At 37.7% G+C, this 20,129-nt stretch overlaps 2 protein-coding genes and 1 pseudogene across 3 annotated transcripts; 2 read left to right on the top strand and 1 right to left on the bottom strand.

Annotated features, from left to right (window-relative positions):
• The first annotated feature begins 4,584 nt into the window (after positions 1-4,584).
• On the top strand, positions 4,585-8,995 carry LOC127796031 (protein CHUP1, chloroplastic-like). Of its 2 annotated transcripts, none has more exons than XM_052328069.1 (6): positions 4,585-5,810; positions 6,224-6,355; positions 6,434-6,615; positions 6,697-6,799; positions 8,395-8,529; positions 8,623-8,995. In XM_052328069.1, the coding sequence occupies exons 1-6, from the start codon at positions 4,641-4,643 to the stop codon at positions 8,746-8,748; spliced, it is 1,848 nt and encodes a 615-aa protein (XP_052184029.1). In that variant the 5' UTR covers positions 4,585-4,640; the 3' UTR covers positions 8,749-8,995. The 2 variants fall into 2 exon arrangements, with proteins under 2 accessions (XP_052184029.1, XP_052184028.1); XM_052328068.1 differs by having other exon boundaries at positions 6,697-6,808.
• Positions 8,996-10,391: 1,396 nt separating this feature from the next.
• On the bottom strand, positions 10,392-12,583 carry LOC127795252 (senescence-specific cysteine protease SAG39-like). Its single transcript, XM_052326807.1, has 3 exons — positions 12,378-12,583; positions 11,068-11,297; positions 10,392-10,984 (listed from the first exon to the last, which is right to left on the bottom strand). Exons 1-3 carry the CDS (start codon positions 12,581-12,583, stop codon positions 10,392-10,394), a joined length of 1,029 nt encoding a protein of 342 aa, XP_052182767.1.
• A 2,532-nt stretch (positions 12,584-15,115) lies between these two features.
• Positions 15,116-16,119, top strand: LOC127795253 (senescence-specific cysteine protease SAG39-like; annotated as a pseudogene).
• The last annotated feature ends 4,010 nt before the right edge of the window (positions 16,120-20,129 follow it).

The following is a 20,129-nucleotide window of genomic DNA, read 5'->3' as shown; positions in this document are numbered from 1 at the left end:
TTAGCCTGTGTACTAAGCCAAGTCTGCGAGAGGATAATCGAGCCAAGCTAGGAGTTTCTTTATGTGTTAGGCCAAATTGTGAAGGAGGGATCAAGCCCAAGGAGGAAGCCTCTGTGTTAGGCAAGGTGAAGATCAACTGGAGAAACTTGATAGGACAAACGAGCCTTGGAGAGGTCAAGGAGGATCAAGGGCGAGCCAAGTGCACTAGGGTGCTGCACAAAATGAATAGGCCATGTGACAAATGTTGGGAGCCTCCTTGGGGCAAAGGGGGTGGGGAGTAAGCCATGAGCTGGGCAAGGCTTGGCGATAGCATGAGGAGTTTGCTTGGGTGTAACCAAACATGGCAGGGAGGTTTGACAAGAGATTAAATCTACTTGCATGGGCAAGTGTTAGGAAAATATGGCACATAGGGCCAAAATGGCATGCCTACGTAAAGCAGTTAGGAAGACTGGTGAGACACAGGGCCACATCAGGGGTCATATATAGTTGTTGCACAATGGCGAGCTAGAAAACATTCTGGCCAAGTGGGATGCACAAGGTTGGGGAGCTACGAGGATGATACCTAATGATGTAGTTATGATGAAACCAAAGTACAAAAAGACCCTAGAGGTTACAAGAAGGTTCTAGATGGTTCTAAAGGATTCTAGGTTTGCCTGATAGACTTTAGACTATTCTAGATTATTCTAAAGTATTCTAGTAAGTCTTCTAGATTATTCTAAAGTATTCTAGTAAGTCTTTTGTATCTTCCATGCTATTCTATAATGATCTAGAGTATTCTAGGTATATTTTTTGGGTGTCTTTTGTATTCATGAATATTTTAGAGATTTTTATATTAATGTGATAGGTGGTAGATGGTAGTTGGTAAAATGTTTTAGAATAGGTTATTATTGAGCTGAGGCCTATATAAAGGCGCTTACAAAAAAATTCATTAGATGGATCCTACTTGAGATCGAGGTTTTTCTCTCTAGAGTTTTTCTTTTAATTATATGAGCTTGATTATTTTTTTATTCCTCTAAGTGGTATGTGCAAGTGTGGAAAAGACTCACCTAGTCTTGTCCAATCAAGGGACATCGGCTAGGTGCCATTCACTTCCGACCTTGCTAAGTGGTCAGGGTGCGACATTGGTCTCACCAACAAATATTTTGCCTACCCCCACTAGATTACCACCCTAATTGTTATCTAATTATTCAACCTAGATAGATTATGAGCTACCTATTATTGTCTTCTACATTGTACGAACTTGACTAACTCTTATGGGGGAAAAAAAAACAAAATATCACCTAAAATATGTCAAGAGATATAAACACAATCGAATCTATCCAGGGAATTGCTAGGAATGGAAACAACCTCTTCCACCAGAAAATAATCAATTTGTTTGATGGAGGGATATCCCTTAGGAACAAGGTAGAAGAAGGCAACACAAGTTTACTCTCCCATTGCAATGAATTATTATTTTTTAAGAGTGCATCATCCTATGTCATCGCCTTAAAAATTTATTAGTTAAATTGTTGTAGAACTTCAATGTTTGGACCATTTGTACAAAGACCGCTTTGTACAAGCATTGCCAATTAAACCCTAATTAAGGTAAATTTAATTAATTGGATTCTATTAAAGTAAATATTAAAAAATAAAATAAAATAAATACAACAAATGCCCTTTGGGCTTTGGCCACCAGTGATGGACTCCAAAACAGCAACAGGAGGACTCCAACTGCCGTTGGTTTCGTCAAAGAGAAAAGGAAACAAAGGGAAAGACAAGACACAAAGAGGGCCTTTGTTGTTCCCCCAATCTCATCTCCTTCAACTCCGTCAGCAAAGGCCTAATGCTACCCTCTGACGACGATAGGGTCCTCGATCTAGTGAAACTCTCTCTCTTCCCTGAGCAACTACCGTGCACCCTCTTTGGGTCATTCTAATTTCCTTCTATATGTGAACGACGACCTAATGCTACCCTCTGACATTGCCACCATCCCCCATCTGTTCATTTTCTTTATAGCTCTGGCTTGAGCTCTCTCTTGCTCTTCTCGGATCTCTTCATGTCGTCTCTCTATGGCCGTGAACCACCGCAACCACTTCCCTCTGTTTTGTATCCCTCATTCTCCCGTTCGTCGAAACAATTGAAGACAACAACTGTCCCGACTCCCGCCCCCACCTTTCTCTCTCTCTCTGACCTTCCTATATGGTTCCATGTCCATGTCTTTGTATTGACCTCTATCTCATCCAGACAAAGTGGCAGCTAGAGCCCTACCCCCGCCAACTGGACCTAGTTGCAGACAACAAGGGGGCATTTTTTTTTTTTTTTTATTTGTATTTTGTTTAAATTTAACTTAATATATTTTAATCAATTAAATTTAACTTAGTTAAAGTTTTAATTAATGATGTTTATAATAAAAAGATGTCTGAATAAAAAATTACAAAAATCTTAAAAATCATTTTCAAACTATAAAAAAAATTGTAAAAATAAACCAAATACCTATTGTGGGTCAATGAGGAAGGAGATTGGGCAATTGGGGGTGGTTACGGATGCACGCTTATCCCATTGTGTGTGTGTGTGTGTGTGTGAGATAAGTAATGGCTGAAGGGCTGCACAGCAAAGCATCCATCATAATCTTCTAGTCATGCAATTGCAACACAAGCCCCCAAGGGAGGGGCATGTACAGTAAGTTTAAATGTGGGGGTTGATGAGAAAGTGATGGGTGAATGCATGAAGTATATATCATGCAGAGCCCGTCGCCCGCCCCTCATTACTGCACCGCATGTTCTTTCCAACCGCCTCAAAGGTGACACCGCTCTCACCTCACGTGGTGTAACTTAGGGCAACCCTCGGATGTATATATTTGCTTTAGCTCCCGCACAAAGCATTTTTTTTTTTTTTTTAATGGATCCACTTTGTCTCACTTATGAATCTGATTAAAGTTTGATTTGAGCTTTAATTTTTCTTTATGGGCTATAAATTACGATGGGTGTTGTTTCATCGTCCTAACTTAATAAGCACACATTGTTTTAGAATAAATTCTAATTAAGTTTATAAATAAATCATAAATAGGTTTATAATTGAGCAATTAAACAAGCTCTTTTTTAAAGTCTAAACAAGCAGAGCTCTCTCAAAGTCAAACTCTACATTCGGGACATGTCAGCACTTATGTTTTTATTTTAATATAATATTATAAATTAATCACATATTCTTTGGTAATTTTCACATACCACCCATCAGTTTTAAAAAACTACACTTGATATCTCTTGAGTTGATATTTCGGTATAATTAATCTCAATGTTAAAGAATATTAATTTTCCTAATACACACACTCAATCTCTCTCTAGGAATAACAATAATACTAGTAGCAATGGGTTTACGTTCCTTTCTCATTTTGACCTTTTTTTTCTCTTTATTTCTCAATAAAATCATAATGAATTCAAAAAAATAATATTAAGGGTTATGAATTATCAGTCATATGACACCTTTTCATTAAAGAAAACTAAAAAGATTATGTATTATTATTTTCTCTATCTAACATCTCCTCTAATAAAAATATAACATATGACTGATGATCTTGTCATCAATTAAGACTCATAACATTACTCAATCCTAAAAAATAACATTGGGTATAAATGCTACAACTCAATTGTAGGGATTGGATTGGAATACACAAATGATCTCCTCGCCTAACTCACTTGATCATTTACAAAAAAAAAAAAAAAAAAAAAGTTAATGGTATATGCATTTTCCTTTTAAAAATTTCTTTCTTACTTTGTTGCATGTATATTAAAAAAAAAAAAATTGGTGGTGAGCAACAATAATGGTCAGCCATACTAGTGGGTTGGAATTTGTAATTCTTTTTTAATAATTCAAATATTAGAACTTTCTAAATAAATCATCATTTAATCTCCATATATAAGGTTTTCAGAAGATTTCAAACTTGAAATCTCAAATATGTCTACTGTTACTCTTGCTATTGGAATTATCCATAGTATGTTGGGCTCGTAAGGATAATGTAGTTTTAAAAAAAATAAATTAATCATAAAATAACATAAAATGAAAATGCCACGTCGCGTCCCTTCAAGTCTTCTGCTAATAAGTTATGTTATATAGAAACACCTCATAAGAATTATTTTTTTATTTTTTAAAATATTTTTCAATTCTCTTTTTAACTCTATTTATACTTATTTTTTTAAAAAAATATTTATTATCAAATTTTCTATTAAAATATTTTCATGCAACATAGCTAACAAGTACAATACACGGCATTAGACATTCGTAGATGATCTCATCTAAAGATTTGGTATCTTTTACGAGGCAAATATATGCAGTATTTAAAATTATAACTTTTTTTAATGAATTATTAAATAAAAACAAAATACAATATAAATTTAAAATAAAATGAAAATTCGATCCTAATTAAAAAATGGAAAAGATGGAGTATTTTTTTTATAATTAATCCTTTTTGTAAATTCTATTATTGTTTTAAAATATATCAAAAGACAAAAAAAAAAAAAAAAAAAAAAGAAAGAAAGAATCGGTATTGTTCAAAGCGACCGCCTAGCATACGACAACAGATATGTATGTTTGTGTGTGTGTGTATATATATATGAGGGGAGACTGGAGAGGGCGGAGCTGCTCTGGATTTGAACTTTGGAGCAATAATGGTTGCTGGGAAGGTGAAAGTGGCGATGGGTCTCCAGAGCTCGCCGGCGAACCCCAAGCCAGACCCCTCCCCCAAGCCCCCATTACCTTCGCCCAGCTCCGGCAAGGTTCTTCAGAAGGCCGCCGTGTTCTCCCGCTCCTTCGGCGTCTACTTCCCGCGCTCCTCCGCCCAGGTTCAGCCCCGCCCGCCCAATGTCACCGAGCTCCTCCGCCTCGTCGAAGAGTTGAGCGAGAGAGAGTCCCGCTTGAAGACCGAGCTCCTCGAGCACAAGCTCCTCCGGGAGTCCGTAGCGATTCTCCCTGTTCTTGAAAACGAAATCGCTTCCAAGGATGCCGAGATTGCGCGGAACGCGACGAAGATCGAGTGCTTGGAGGCCGAGAACGAGAGGCTCAGGCAGGATTTGGAGATTCTCCATACGAAAGCGTCGGAGGAGAAGAAGGAGTATGAGAAGAAGGTGAAGGCGATGGAGTCTGAGATCACGAAGTTGAAGAGAGTGGTCTTCGAAGCTAGCAGAACGGATTCGAGGAGGTTCCGGAACAGTGATTTGGTTGATAACGACGAGTTTTCGTCGCTGCAGAGGTTTCAGGGGCTGATAGATGTTTCTGGTAGGTCCAATCTGATTAAGAACTTGAAGAAAGGTTTGAATGCTTTTGAAAATGGTGGAAATTTTGAAATTGTTGGCAAGAATAGGGACGAGTTTGGTGAGTTTGGGCGACCGAAACTTCTTCCGTGCAATTCTGAAGAAATCACTGATGAGATTTCCGAGTGTTCATCGTTGAGATCTCGAGCTCCTCGGGTCCCGAAGCCTCCTCCGAGGCCGTCATTTTCGTTTTCTTCATCGCCGTCTGACTCGTCTCGATGCTCATTCGCCGGTGCACCGGAGAGAGCGTCGACAGAGCAGCATTCGGCTCTTCCGCCGCCTCGGCAAACGGTGAAAGTGATGCCTCCACCTCCACCTCCGCCACCGCCACCGCCACCGCCACCGCCGAAGTGTACGAAGACTTCTCCGGCGAAGGTGAGGAGAGTGCCGGAGGTGGTGGAATTCTACCACTCGCTGATGCGGAGGGAATCACGGCGGGAGCCTGGCGGCGGACCCGCCGATGGTCCGGCGGCCAATCCCCGCGACATGATCGGTGAAATAGAGAACCGGTCCGCTCACTTGCTCGCCGTAAGTTTCCTTTCCGGTCACGCTGTTGGAGTTATTTACAATCTTGACACTGACTTTATTTGACTGTGTCAGTGACAGATGACCAGTCTTTCTGTCCTTATGGTACCCCTATAATATGCTCGCCATATAAGACAGGTCGTAGATTCTAAATGATTATACAAAAAGTAATTTCGACGAACCCAAATGGCATTTTTGACATTTCAGTAGCAGATACAAACACATCTATGTAATACGATGTGCATATTAATTAACAATTAACAATTATGCTCTTGGCTCGAGGTCAGCCAAGTCAAAGGTTCTATCCTTAGGCAAGATTCAGGACACTTCATTAACAAAATTCGATAGTTTTGGCAATGTAATTAACAGTAATTTAACTTCTAATTGTATTATTGATTGATACATGACTATTACAGATTAAGACAGATGTAGAGACACAGGGTGATTTCATCCGGTTTTTGATCAAGGAAGTTCAGAATGCAGCCTTTGTGACCATTGAAGATGTTGTACCATTTGTTAAGTGGCTTGACGATGAGCTCTCTTTCCTGGTAAATTAATGAAAACCCCATCAATTGTTTTGTTTTTTGGGTAAATTATCCCATTGTTTGAATTATTTGATTGTGCAGGTGGATGAAAGGGCAGTTTTGAAACAATTCGAATGGCCGGAGCAGAAGGCTGACGCCCTTCGTGAAGCTGCATTTGGGTACAGTGATCTCAAGAAGCTTGAATCTGAAGCATCCTCATTTTGTGATGATCCGCGCCAGAGTTGTGCTCATGCTCTCAAGAAGATGCAGGCATTGTTCGAAAAGTAATCAAATTTTCTCGTGTGTTAATTACACGTGTAATTGTAGTGCCTATTTGGAGACTAAATTTGCTGTGATAACTGCAGATTAGAGCATGCTATTTACGGTCTCTCACGAATGAGAGAATCAGCTTCCAAGCGGTACAGTTTATTTCACATTCCAACGGATTGGATGTGTGACACCGGCTATGTAAGTCAGGTACTCTTACCTTTCTCAAGATTTCACCTTATATGTGAAAAATACCAATCATTCTGGAGTTCTATACAAAACTCGTTCATTACAATAATGGCATGGTAATGTAACTCTTATAATTCAAAAAACGTGTTCTTTTATTAAAAGGGTAGTTGCATAATTGGTCACTTTATAACGATTACCTAAAATATGGCACGTCTATATCGATTGGATGTTTTCTTTACCCGTTGCTCGTAAAGGATGATTAAAAACATACCTATCATGGAATAAACTACTTTTATGTATTGAAATGCATATTTGAGGTGGTCCCGACTAGTGAATGGATATTTATTATTCTTCTAAGTATTAACCAAGTATAGTTGTCGGTAGATGACAAAAGAAAAGATGGAAAGTTTTGTCTCATTTACCCTGACTATTCTGCATGCGCGCATGTGAAGTTCCCGGATCTCTAAACTCTAGCTGTTTCTGTGAGATCCCGGTTTATCTGGATTTATCAGTTAAGAAAGAGTTTAAGATTCTCCTTGTTGACCCTTCATACACTGTCATAATTTAATGTTATATATTTAATACAAAATGCTTTAAAGTTGTTTAAATTAGAGAAAGCTAAGAAACTTGGGGAGCGCAGTGGGAAGCTTCTTTTCCATCCCATGGTTGTATAAAGTTGACTGTAGCATCAAACACTAAGAACTATGCTGGTCTGGCGCAATATTTTTTTCCCTGAAAGTATTTAATGAACTTGAATAGAGAGAAAAGCAGAGTGGTGGTAGGAAACTTCTTTCTTCTTCTATATTGATATTAGGTTGGTGGTTGGATTAGAATAAAAATAAATATGCTATGGTGCTCTGGCACAATTTGTTTTGTTTTATCTAATAATGTAGAACTATCTCGTTATTAGAAATATAAATAGATAAAACATCTGTTAACAACTCAATATAGTTTAAATATTTCTTAGATTAATCATGCTGCTTTTCAGGTACATTAAATTAGAGTAAATTAAAGCAACTTCCTTTGTGAGTGGCGTGACTTCCTACTATAAACGTATGAGATTAACTTAATCCCTATGGTTTCATCAATATTGAATAGTTTTTCCCATCCTCAATTTGGCTTTCCATGATCCATTCCAGTTTTGTAAAGGATGAGACCGGCTGAATGTCCAGTTTTAAGTATGTATAAATTGTGTCTGCATCCGGATTTACTCAAGAGATGCATAAGAGGAAAAGGTCATTCATCCCTAGGGATTAGTCTAGCGAAGTGCGGACACCCCAGGTGAATAAAAAAAAAAAAAATAGGGATCCTTATTTACTCCTCAGCAAAAATAAAATGTTTGCAGGTTCCCATTTGAATCCTTCATTTTTCTTCCAAACCCTCAACCTGAATTGATATTGATGTATAGTTAAACACCTGTGATGAAAGTGGGGAGACAATTAGTTCCAAGCATACGGGTGATGGACTTAATACTATTTCCAATTAAATCAAAATTGCAAACTGATCAATTTGATTGATGGAATCCCTGGCGTCCTTGATGTTAAAGTTACATCTGTCTTTTAGTTAAGAAACATTACTGAATCATGGACTGGTGTCGAAACTTTCAGATGAAGCTGGCATCCGTGAAGTTAGCTATGAAGTACATGAAGAGAGTATCCACAGAACTTGAAATTGTGGGTGGTGGTACTGAAGAAGAAGAACTTGTAGTCCATGGTGTACGGTTTGCTTTTCGAGTTCATCAGGTAAAAATAAAATACCAACTGCCCATTTTTGTCGAACAAGCATCCGCACCCCCTATAGATGATTTTGGCTTAGAAATTACTTGGTTCTTGCAGTTTGCTGGGGGATTTGACGTGGAAACGATGAGAGCATTCCAAGAGCTGAGAGACAAAGCCAGATGCTGCCATACACAGTGCCCAAACCAGCAACAAAAATACCTGTATGGCTCGGCCCCTTGCTGATCTGTAGCAAGCATTACCAAACTCAGCTTCAGAATGTTTTTGTTGTAAAGTTCAAATGGAAAATCAGTTATGTGAATACAATATGGTGGCCACGGCCATTCCGGATTCAGATTTGTAGTTGATGAGCTCCTTAATTAGGCAGTTTTTGACAGAAGAAATGCCTGTCATTTTGTTGCTCAGCAGGAGCCAATACCAGGGCCACTAGCTAGTTGAAGATCTAAATGGGTAACTTGACTTGTGAAGCTAATTTAGGCTACATTTCTTTTTGTACATCATTATGATTCAATCTTGTCAAAGCTAAGTGGGTGTTTAGTTATAGAAATTATGTAGTAATTTTTTATATCTAATTTTATACTTCATCTCTGGTTTTCTATTTGGTTTTTTCGCAGAATTTTGGAAAACAGGCTTTACTATTGAACATGAAAATTACTTTTTATTTCAAAAACTGGAAACGATACGCTAAATGGTTATATAAACATCTTTTCACTTGTCATAAAATGCACTTATTATTTATTAATAGAATTATTTATTATTATTATATAATTATACTTTCGATCCAATATTTATAGTAATGCTATTATTGTATTTTCACTGGTTAATTACTAAAAAGAACTCTTTTTTTTTTTTTTTTTTTTTACTTTATGTTCAATTATGAATTGAATTTCCAAATATTTCAATATTAGGTTTAAACTTTCAATTTATATTAAATATGTATTGTCGTTAGTTTTTTTTTATTTTTTAAAAAATAACTTTGTTATTTTTTAACTTGCAATTCTCAATTAAATGAAGTCGTTTTAAAAAAAGATGAATTAACTGAATAAAGTGGTTTCAAATGTTATAGACAATCAATAAATTGATACCTTGCGGTGGAAGGTAAATACATATATAGGACGCAACAAGTCCATTAGAATGCAACAAGATGATGATTGCTGTGGAAGGTCTTTGAGGTATTGCCGACAGTCTTTCTGCTAATTGTTAATTGCGTAGTTGGTGGGTAGATAACAGTAAGGTCAGCAGTCCTGAATGCATCTGTAAGTGAAAATTTTCTGTTCATGATTTAATGATATATACTCTGTAGAACAGCAGAATTTTTTCAGTTTTCTGCACAATATATGCCTTCTTTTCTTAATGTCATTTTTGTTGTCAAATGGCGTAAATCAATTGCTGGCATTTAAGTCTACATATTGTTTAATTGTTTCAAATTAATGATGTAATTGGACTATATGGTTTTCAAAAAATGAATGGATTTCCCTCTTCCTCTTCGTATCTGATTATTAATCCACATATGATTATTGCCAAATCAACCACAATGAAGAGAATATATAGGTCCCGCATACCACGTACAGAAACAAGTTTCCAACTCTACGAAGATTTTATTATGCCATCTTACCCCTTTTATTAATTAGGACTACTTCACTAGATCTTCACATGCTGACTTGAGATCATTTATTGGTGTTGGGAGTCACAAAAAGTGAGTGGCTAGGAAGTAACGGTCTTTGGCTTACATTTGGAGGCTTCATTGCTTAAAGTGCATATTTAAAGGAGAGAAGCCTAAGTTTTTGCTTAGGGAGTTCATCTTACTTGAAATTTCAAGTAATAAAGCATATGTTTATACATGTTAATCCATTGTTGGCTGCGCCAGTTTAGGCAGTTGGATAGGAAGCCTGCATGGCAATGCCGCAGAGGCCTTCCTTGGCATCAATGTCTCTTTCCATCCTTATGTATCCGTCCTCACCCCAGCTGCTCCCCCATGAATTCTTCACCAACCAGTACTTGGTGCCATCATCCGTTGCTCCGTACCCAACTGCCGTGACGCCGTGGTCTAACTCAGTGCCACAGTCTCCTGTGAAAACGCCACTGGAGTAGAACTGGAACGCGGATCCGCTGGCATCAATGGCTACCGACACTGGCTGATTGGCCACGGCCTTCAACAGTGCTGACTCGCTATCTGACGGCACATCTTCGTAACCTTTGATTGTGGCGGCATGAGAGGCTGCCTTTTTGGAGTTGCAAGTTCCATCAACTCCCTGGTAAGCGTAATCTGTTTCCGTGGTGAGGCCCTTGTTGTCGATTATGAATTCGAAGGCGTCATCCATGAGACCCCCCTCGCAGCCTTGATCTTCACCACTCGTGTCACAGTCCACCAGTTCTTGCTCTGATAGTGAGGTCAAGTGACCTGTTTTGAGCTGGTGAATTCCTTCCATTGCAGCGACTGCTGAGAACGCCCAGCAACATCCTACAATATCATATGAACAATACTTAGTGAAACCTAGTAATACATGAGAAAATGTGATTGTCTATGAGTTGTGTTTGCCTTACCACATTGACCTTGGTCCTTGATGGCAGTCACTGCACCTTTCTTTCTCCAATCCATGCTAGATGGAACTCCAGTCACATTTTCATACCTGAACGCAGCTGTTCTAGATGGCTTTGGATGGGTAGACTTTTTGTATCCATTACGAGAGGCTCGAAACTCTTCACTAGTTAGGTCAGCAAATTCATTGATGGCCAGCTTATAAGGCCGACTCCCAGCACTGTTGAAAGATTCTGTTGGAATTTTAGAGACATTGGTAACTATCAAGTTAACGAACAAAAGCTGAAAAAAAAACATGAATGTGAAAGGTTGTAATCTCATTTTTATTTATTCATATCATCATGCCTTTAAATAGGCAATACATGTCAATTGAATAACAAGAAAATAAGATTTATTGTTGGATTTAAATTTAAAAAACGAAATTATCTCAACCCTCTAAATCAATAAATATAATTTTGATCCAATCAATCCACTAAATCAGTAAACAGATTTTTGACCCAATCAACCCACTAAATCAGCAATTTTGAATCAATATTCAACATTCCTCCTTGATTCAAAGTTGCAAAACTTCAACTTTGTATGGAGCACTTCTCTCCAAATTTCCTCCCAATTGTGAAGCACTTCTCTTCACTTCTTGATGCACTTCTCATCACAATCAATACTTCCTTCAAATGTTGAAAAAAAAACAATTCAATTTCAAGGAGCACTTCTCTCCAAAAAATTCTTCTTGGTGCACTTCTCACCAACTAAAAGAACGTTTCCTCTTCGATTGTTGTAGTATTGTTGCCAAGCGAAGGTATCTCTCTTTCACTTTCGACCCACTGCCATAAACTGAGACCTCTCAAATGAGCTTTCATTTTGGCAGCCCATACTTGATAATTTTCTCCATAAAAAACTGGTAGTGAAAGAGATGATGTGTTGGTGGAAGCCATAGAAATAAAAAATGCGTTGATGGGTTCTCTCTCACAGACCCCTTAAGATCATTGAATGCTCTGATACCACTGTTGGAATTTTAGAGACATTGGTAGCTATCAAGTTAACGAACAAAAGCTGAAAAAAAAACATGAATGTGAAAGGTTGTAATCTCATTTTTATTTATTCATATCATCATGCCTTTAAATAGGCAATACATGTCAATTGAATAACAAGAAAATAAGATTTATTGTTGGATTTAAATTTAAAAAACGAAATTATCTCAACCCACTAAATCAATAAATATAATTTTGATCCAATCAATCCACTAAATCAGTAAACAGATTTTTGACCCAATCAATCCACTAAATCAGCAATTTTGAATCAATATTCAACAGATTCAATGAAGTCGGCATTGGCCTTGAATATCTTGAGTCGTCTTTCCTTCTCTCCATCGTCCTTGTACACGCGTCCATAGCGAGCCATCCACTGCTCATGCCTTTCACCCATAGACGCCCCGGGTAGGATGCGAGATGTGGCTTGGCAAGCCCACATCCCCAAAACTAAAATTGAGACAAGGCCTAGTTTCAAATTGAGCTCCAAAGCCATTGTTTAGTAGCTGAATATAATTGTGCAAGTATGAAGAACTATAATGTGTTGGTGGAATAAGTTCCTTGAGGACACAGGTATATATAGAGTATGCATCTGTTTGTTTTGAGGAACTCTACAAAACTTCATTCCCACTATCATGACGTGACTCTTCGGCAAAAGGGCTAAATCCCCTTGATAGCCCGGCAAGTTATTCATGAAATAGACTCAATTAATATGGATATCGTGCCCGGTGCTCTATTGTTTTTAAAATTCCACTTTTGTTCTTCTGGGTTTGTATTGTTTTCTTGAGGCATCATCCTAAATGTTTAGAACTAGTGAAGTTTCTGTTCCATCATTGCATTTATTATTTATTATTTAGAGTAAATTAAACTCAACATCAGTGAGATTTGACAAAAATACATAATTGTAATTGGAAATAGAAGTGTCATTATCCGCCTAACTTAAGTGAAATAAGAATATAATTGTAGATATATATAGGGAAGATAATTTTTATTTGTTCCAATAGGTACTCAATAAACATAATCCACTTGAGATAAGTGTAAATTTAAAATTTTGTCCAACGAATGCAGAATTACTAAAAAAGAAATATTCACACGAGTAAGAAGATAGGATACAAGACAAGTTTATACTCGACCCATATTTTTTTTTCTTTTCATACATTCTGTCATGTCACGTATTAACCAAATGTATATTTTTATTTTAGTTAACATTATTATTAGCATATTATACACACCAGCCCAAATTCAAACAACTTACCTATTTCAAGGTTAGTTGCTAGCTAGGTCCTTCAACGTTGGCTGAGCAAATTGTAGTTGGGATTATAGTTAAATAAAAAATTAATATTTAATAATAATGATGACCTCAATATCCCTAAATTTGAATGAAGAGTTTGATATGAAAAAAAAAAAACATACTTTTTTAAATTTAAATGATTACATATATCTAATTGATATTCATTATTTGATGTGAATGCATGGGCATGGGTCATAGAAAGAAAATATGGGATACTTACGAATAAGGAGAAGGTGGATATCAATTCATATTTGATTTATTTTCATTTTTATATGGGTAATTATATTAAAAAGACAGAAATAGACACATATGATTGTAAATAATAAATTAGAATGATATCAATTAAAGATAAGATGTCTAATTAAAATAATGTAAACACGAAAAAAAAAAGACAATTACTCATATCTATAAGGTGAGTGAACAGTGATGAACGTTGTATAGTTAATTATTTTAAAAGATACCCAGTAATTTACTTTCAGCGTTTATTTTAAGGTCCTTGTGCAATATATACTTTTTATTATTTTACCTAGGTGGAATAGGTGTCTTTCAAAAATAGTAAAGCACAGAAAACTTATAATACAGAAAAAAATTAGTCACAATTCATTTAGCTAATCTTGTGTAATTGCAGATTTCTAGTAATGCACCTATTTGAATTAATGCTTTTGATTGTCGGTTCCTATATTTTTCTCATGACTTGGATGCTCATGATTATCTCCCGCGCCCAGAACTTTATTTTCTTCAGGAATCATTGGGTTGGATGATTTCTCTCCCAATTATCCACGGCAAGGATTGCAGAGGCAGAGCTCAGGGCCTTTGAAGAACTGGAAAGGGATCGAAGATGTAATTAATTGTTAACCTCAGGACCTCCATGACCAAAAAACTTCTAGTAAGAATACACCAAAACATTGAGATGTTATGCTTACATTTCAGTAATTTATGCAAGATAGAGCCTAAGTTAACTGCATTATTAACCCTTTTGAGTTCATATATATGTTATACTGTGTACTGACTTTTGGGGTCCCTAATTAAGCAACTGTGACATGGCTTCTATTTTTTGCCTTTGGACACTAGTATGAGTTCATGACCAAGTGTGCATCCTTTGGCACTTAGCTGCCCAATGGGAAACCAACCATAAATATTCAATATAAAACAATACCGCGCTGAGCTTCTATTATTTTTGGGACTGACTTTAATTCCAATTACAATCATAGTGCATCCTTGAACCATGACAAAATCACAAAAGCCAGACTTCATGCACCAATTAGTCTCTCTACGTAAAATAATGATGGATTATTTGGCTTGCACACAAAACATTATTAACATAAAAAGTTCCAAACCTTTGGGAAAAATGCATGGCTCAGCAGAAGCATACAAAACGAGAACAACACTATTGGAATTTTGAGAACAATAGAGCAGTGGATACGCTACTCATACTTCATAGTCTATTTCACAGATAACTTGCCGAGCCCTCAAGGCAATTTAGCCCTTTGCCAGAAGAGTCATGTCATAGTGACAACGTAGTTTGATAAGAGTTCCATCAACAAAGCGAATACACTATCTCTGTCTCTCTCTATATATTTACCCATATTCTCGAAGAACTAAACTGTACCTCACCATTCTCCAGAAGAATTATATACAACGGCTTTGGAGCTCAATTTGAAACTAGGCCTTGTCTCAATTTTAGTTTTGGGGATGTGGGCTTGCCAAGCCACATCTCGCATCCTACCTGGGGCGTCGATGGCTGAAAGGCATGAGCAGTGGATGGCTCGCTATGGACGCGTGTGCAAGGACGATGGAGAGAAGGAAAGACGACTCAAGATATTCAAGGCAAATGCCGACTTCATTGAATCTTTCAACAGTGCTGGGAGTCGGCCTTATAAGCTGGCCATCAATGAATTTGCTGACCTAACTGGTGAAGAGTTTCGAGCCTCTCGTAATGGATACAAAAAAGTCTACCCATCCAAAGCCATCTAGAACAGCTGTGTTCAGGTATGAAAATGTGACTGCAGTTCCATCTAGCATGGATTGGAGAAAGAAAGGTGCAGTGACTGCCATCAAGGACCAAGGTCATTGTGGTAAGGCAAACACAACTCATAGACAACCACTTTTTCTCATGTATTACGAGGTTTCACTAAGTATTGTTCATATGATATTGTAGGATGTTGCTGGGCGTTCTCAGCAGTCGCTGCAATGGAAGGAATTCACCAGCTCAAAACAGGTCACTATCAGAGCAAGAACTGGTGGACTGTGACACGAGTGGTGAAGATCAAGGCTGCGAGGGGAGTCTCATGGATGACGCCTTCGAATTCATAATCGACAACAAGGGCCTCACCACTGAAACAAATTACCCTTACCAGGGAGTTGATGGAACTTGCAACTCCAAAAAGGCAGCCTCTCATGCCGCCACAATCAAAGGTTACGAAGATGTGCCGTCAAATAGCGAGTCAGCACTGTTGAAGGCCGTGGCCAATCAGCCAGTGTCGGTAGCCATTGATGCCAGTGGATCCGCGTTCCAGTTCTACTCCAGTGGCGTTTTCACAGGAGACTGTGGCACTGAGTTAGACCACGGCGTCACGGCAGTTGGGTACGGAGCAACGGATGATGGCACCAAGTACTGGTTGGTGAAGAATTCATGGGGGAGCAGCTGGGGTGAGGACGGATACATAAGGATGGAAAGAGACATTGATGCCAAGGAAGGCCTCTGCGGCATTGCCATGCAGGCTTCCTATCTAACTGTTTAAACTGCAGCCAACAATGAATTAACTTCACCTCAAGTTCCACTGAGCACCTCCCTTTTTATAAATCCATACTTGTCTATGTTCACTGTGTTGCTTCTCTTGTTGATGCTTCTGTGCAGTTTGAATGTGCAATGAATTCCTGTGATGCTGCTTCATGAGTCTTCCTTGATACTTTCTCAAGTAACATGAACTCCAAATTAACTTATGTTTCTTTGATCCTTTACAAAAATGCATTTTAACAAAATGAAGCCTCCAGATAAACCTGAAGGATGATTCTGTCTAGACAACTCCCTTTTACTGGCTTCCTTCACCAATAAATTAAATGAACTTAAGTTAGTATTTGAAGGACTCAAAAAAGATGAGATAATTGTACTAAAGGGTCACTGCATTACACCATTAGGCTCATAATCAGCTGTACGTATATATAAGTTGATGCTGCCAATCAATTGGTCCGCTTTTGTTCTCTGTTTTCTTCTTTATCTTTCGCCTGTGACTAGCAATTTATGAGGCTACCCAGTAGAGGCAACAGTGAAGTTGTTAACAACTCACTGAAAACAAGAGTAGACTCCTTAGAGATTCATCAGTCTGGACAAAGGAGGCAAGGGTGGAATTAAGAAGAACAAAAGATTAGGAGGGACTATAAATTAGAATGCAAAGCTAAGGCGAAACATCTTGATTTCAGACCTTGTATATATATATATATCTTCTACAGAAAGGCTATTAATGAAAACATTACAGATCATGGAACTTCAAAAGTTGGTTTTATGTGCCTGTTGGAAATACTACAGAAAATAAGTAACAGAGGTAATAGACTGCAAAAATTGATCGTTCATTCATTAACTTATGAATGTATTTATACAGAAAAAAAATGTAACAAACTCAATAAGAAATCCTAAAATAAACAAGCAACTGAAATTCATAATCAAATTCAAAAACTCAGCAATTTTTTAGCTTCTGTTATTCCACCAAATTCTCAACAATTTCAACTGTTTGACTTTTTCAACTTCTGATCTTTAGTAGCAAATATAGCACTTTTCAACACTCCTCCTTGCTAATTTTGCTGCATACCCCTATTTTTTCTCTCAAAAATTCAAACCTTGCCTTGGACAAACCCTTTCTTAGAATGTCTGCAAGTTGAATACTTTTGTTGTAATATACCAACTTCACCTCACCATTTTTCTGCACTTCCCTGATAAAGCAGTACTTCACCTTGAAGTGTTTGGTTCTTCCATGGAACACTGGGTTGTTCGAAATTGCTATCGCAGCCTAATTATCCACAAATACTTCAGTTGCTTCTTCTTGTGCCAGCCTTAGATCAATCATGATCTTTCTTAACCATAGAGCTTGGTTAACTGCAGCAGCTGCTACCACATACTCAGCTTCTGTAGTTGACTGAGCAACAACTTCATGTTTTCTTGAACTCTAACAGAAACACCCTGAACCCAAGCTAAATAGGTAACCCGAGGTGCTCTTCATGTCTTCGCAAGCTCCAGCCCAATCACTATCTGCATATCCATGTAGGACTAACTCATCTTTTTTTCTAAATTTAACTCCCAAGTCCAATGTCCCTTTTATATATCTTAGCACTCTTTTAGCAGCTATAAGATGCACTTTCTTGGCACAGTGCATGAACCTTGAAAGTAAGCTGACAGAGTGCATTACATCGGGCCTTGTGGCTGTTAAGTACATTAAGCAACCAATCAAGCTTCTATAAAAACCTTCATCAACCATTTCAGCTGCTTCTTCTGGACAAAATTTCTCATTTTGCGCTAGTGGAGTATCCACAGGCTTACATTCCTCCATTTTGAATTTTCTTAACACTTCCTTAGCATACTTCTTTTGACCAATAAAAATCTCACCTTTTGATTGTTGGATTTCCATTCCAAGGAAGAAAACCATCTCACCAAGGTCTGTCATCTCAAATGCATCCGTCATTTGCTCCTTAAACACCTTGACGAGCTCTTCATTACTCCCTATCACTAGCAAATCATCCACATATAGTGAGATAATAATAATTTCATATTTTTCTATTTTAACATATAAAGTATTCTCACTCAAGCTTCTGTTGAAGCCAATGCTTATCAAGTGCTCATCAATTCTGCCATACCAAGCTCTTGGGGCTTGTTTTAGCCCATATAGAGCCTTCTTAAGTAAATAAACCTTACTAGGATTAGTTGTAAATCCCTCAGGTTGTTCAATAAAAATTTCTTCATGCAGATAACCATTTAGGAAGGCGGATTTGACGTCAAGCTGATAAATTTTCCATTGTTGTTGTGCTGCAATTGCCAGGAGTAGCCTTATTATGTCCAACCTTGCCACTGGTGCAAAGGTTTCTGAAAAATCCACTCCAAACTGTTGTGCGTAGCTCTTTACCACTAGTCTAGCTTTGTGTTTGTTCACGGTCCCACCTGCCTTCAGCTTGTTCCTGTAAACCCACTTGACTCCTATTGTTTTTTGTGTAAAGGCCTGTCCACAAGCTCCCAAGTCTGATTCTTATGAATCATTCTCATTTCCTCCTGCATTGCATTGATCCATTTAGGATCCTTTGCTGCTTCTTCATAACCAGTAGGTTCTAGAACTACTACACTACATTTTTGATAAATTTTAGCAAGGGACCTTGTCCCTCTTATGGGTAGTTCATCATCGTTGTCTTCATCAAGCTCAACTACTTTTTTTTCTGTTGTCTGTCTTTTTGATTCAGCCTTTTCCCAATTTCATTCTGCATCTTCATCAAATGTCACATCCCTACTAATGATGAATTTTCCAGTTAGTGGTTGGAAAATTCTGTATCTTTTTGTGACTGTGCTGTACCCCACCAGAACTCCATATTCTGCCTTTTCATCTAGTTTTCCTCTCTTTGCATCTAGAATGTGAGTGAAGCACAAACAGCCAAAAATTTTTAAATTTGACACATAGGGTTTAGTATCATATCATGCTTCAAAAGGTGTTTTTCCCTTTAAGGCTTTTGTTGTAAGCCTGTTCAGCAAAAATACAGCAGTATTAACTGTTTCTGCCCAAAAAAATTTCGGCATATGCTTCTCAAATAGCAAGCATCTAGCCATCTCCATTATGGTTCTGTTTTTTCTTTCACTCACACCATTCTGCTGAGGTGTATTTGTAGCAGAAAATTGATGCTCAATCCCTGCATCTTCACAAAATTTTGCAAACATATGGGTTGTGTATTCGGTCCCATTGTCAGACCTTATTACTTTGATTTTACAGCTACTCTGATTTTCAATCCAAGCTTTGAATTTCCAAAAAATTGTTGTAACTTCTGATTTGTGCTTCATGAAATACACCCAACATATCCTACTAAAATCATCAATGAAAAGGATGAAATACCTGCTCCCATTAAGAGACTCTGTCCTCATTGGTCCACACACATCAGTGTGGATTAGCTGTAGTCTTTCAGCTGCTCTCCAGGCTTTGTTAATTAGGAATGGCTGTCTGGCTTGTTTTCCCAGCTGGCATGCTTCACACACTTTGATTTCTTCTCCAGTGAATGTCATTCCCTTCACAACTTCCTTTTTTTGCATAAATTCCAATGCAGAATTATGAAAATGTCCCATTCTTCGATGCCATACATCAACCTTTGAGCAAGAGTATGCACACGATTCATTTTTTGCTAACTCCAAACTGAAACTCTTGCTTTTCATGTCAACTGAGAACAAAACTTCACCACTTGAGTCAGTAATTTCACATGTTTTATTTTTAAAAAATACAGAATAACCCCTTTCAAGCAATTGCCCAACACTTAGCAGATTTTGGTCTATTTCTGGTACAAAAAGTACATCAGTAATTATTTTTTTACCTGCAGAACCTGTTATAGCAACAGTTCCCTTTCCTTTTACCTCGATCAACTGACCATTGCCAATTCTGACTTTGGATTCGGCAGACCTATCAAGGTCTTGAAAGATGGAGTCATCGTATGTCATGTGGTTGGTACATCCACTGTTTATTAACTAGGCCTCACTTGTGGAGTTATTTCCTGCAAAACAAGTTGCAACAAATAA

The sequence above is a fragment of the Diospyros lotus genome, chromosome 2, assembly GCF_014633365.1.
Source record: "Diospyros lotus cultivar Yz01 chromosome 2, ASM1463336v1, whole genome shotgun sequence".
NCBI lineage: Eukaryota > Viridiplantae > Streptophyta > Magnoliopsida > Ericales > Ebenaceae > Diospyros > Diospyros lotus.
The sequence above is the reverse complement of the archived record's forward strand: the minus strand, read 5'-3'. Positions and strand labels throughout refer to the sequence as shown.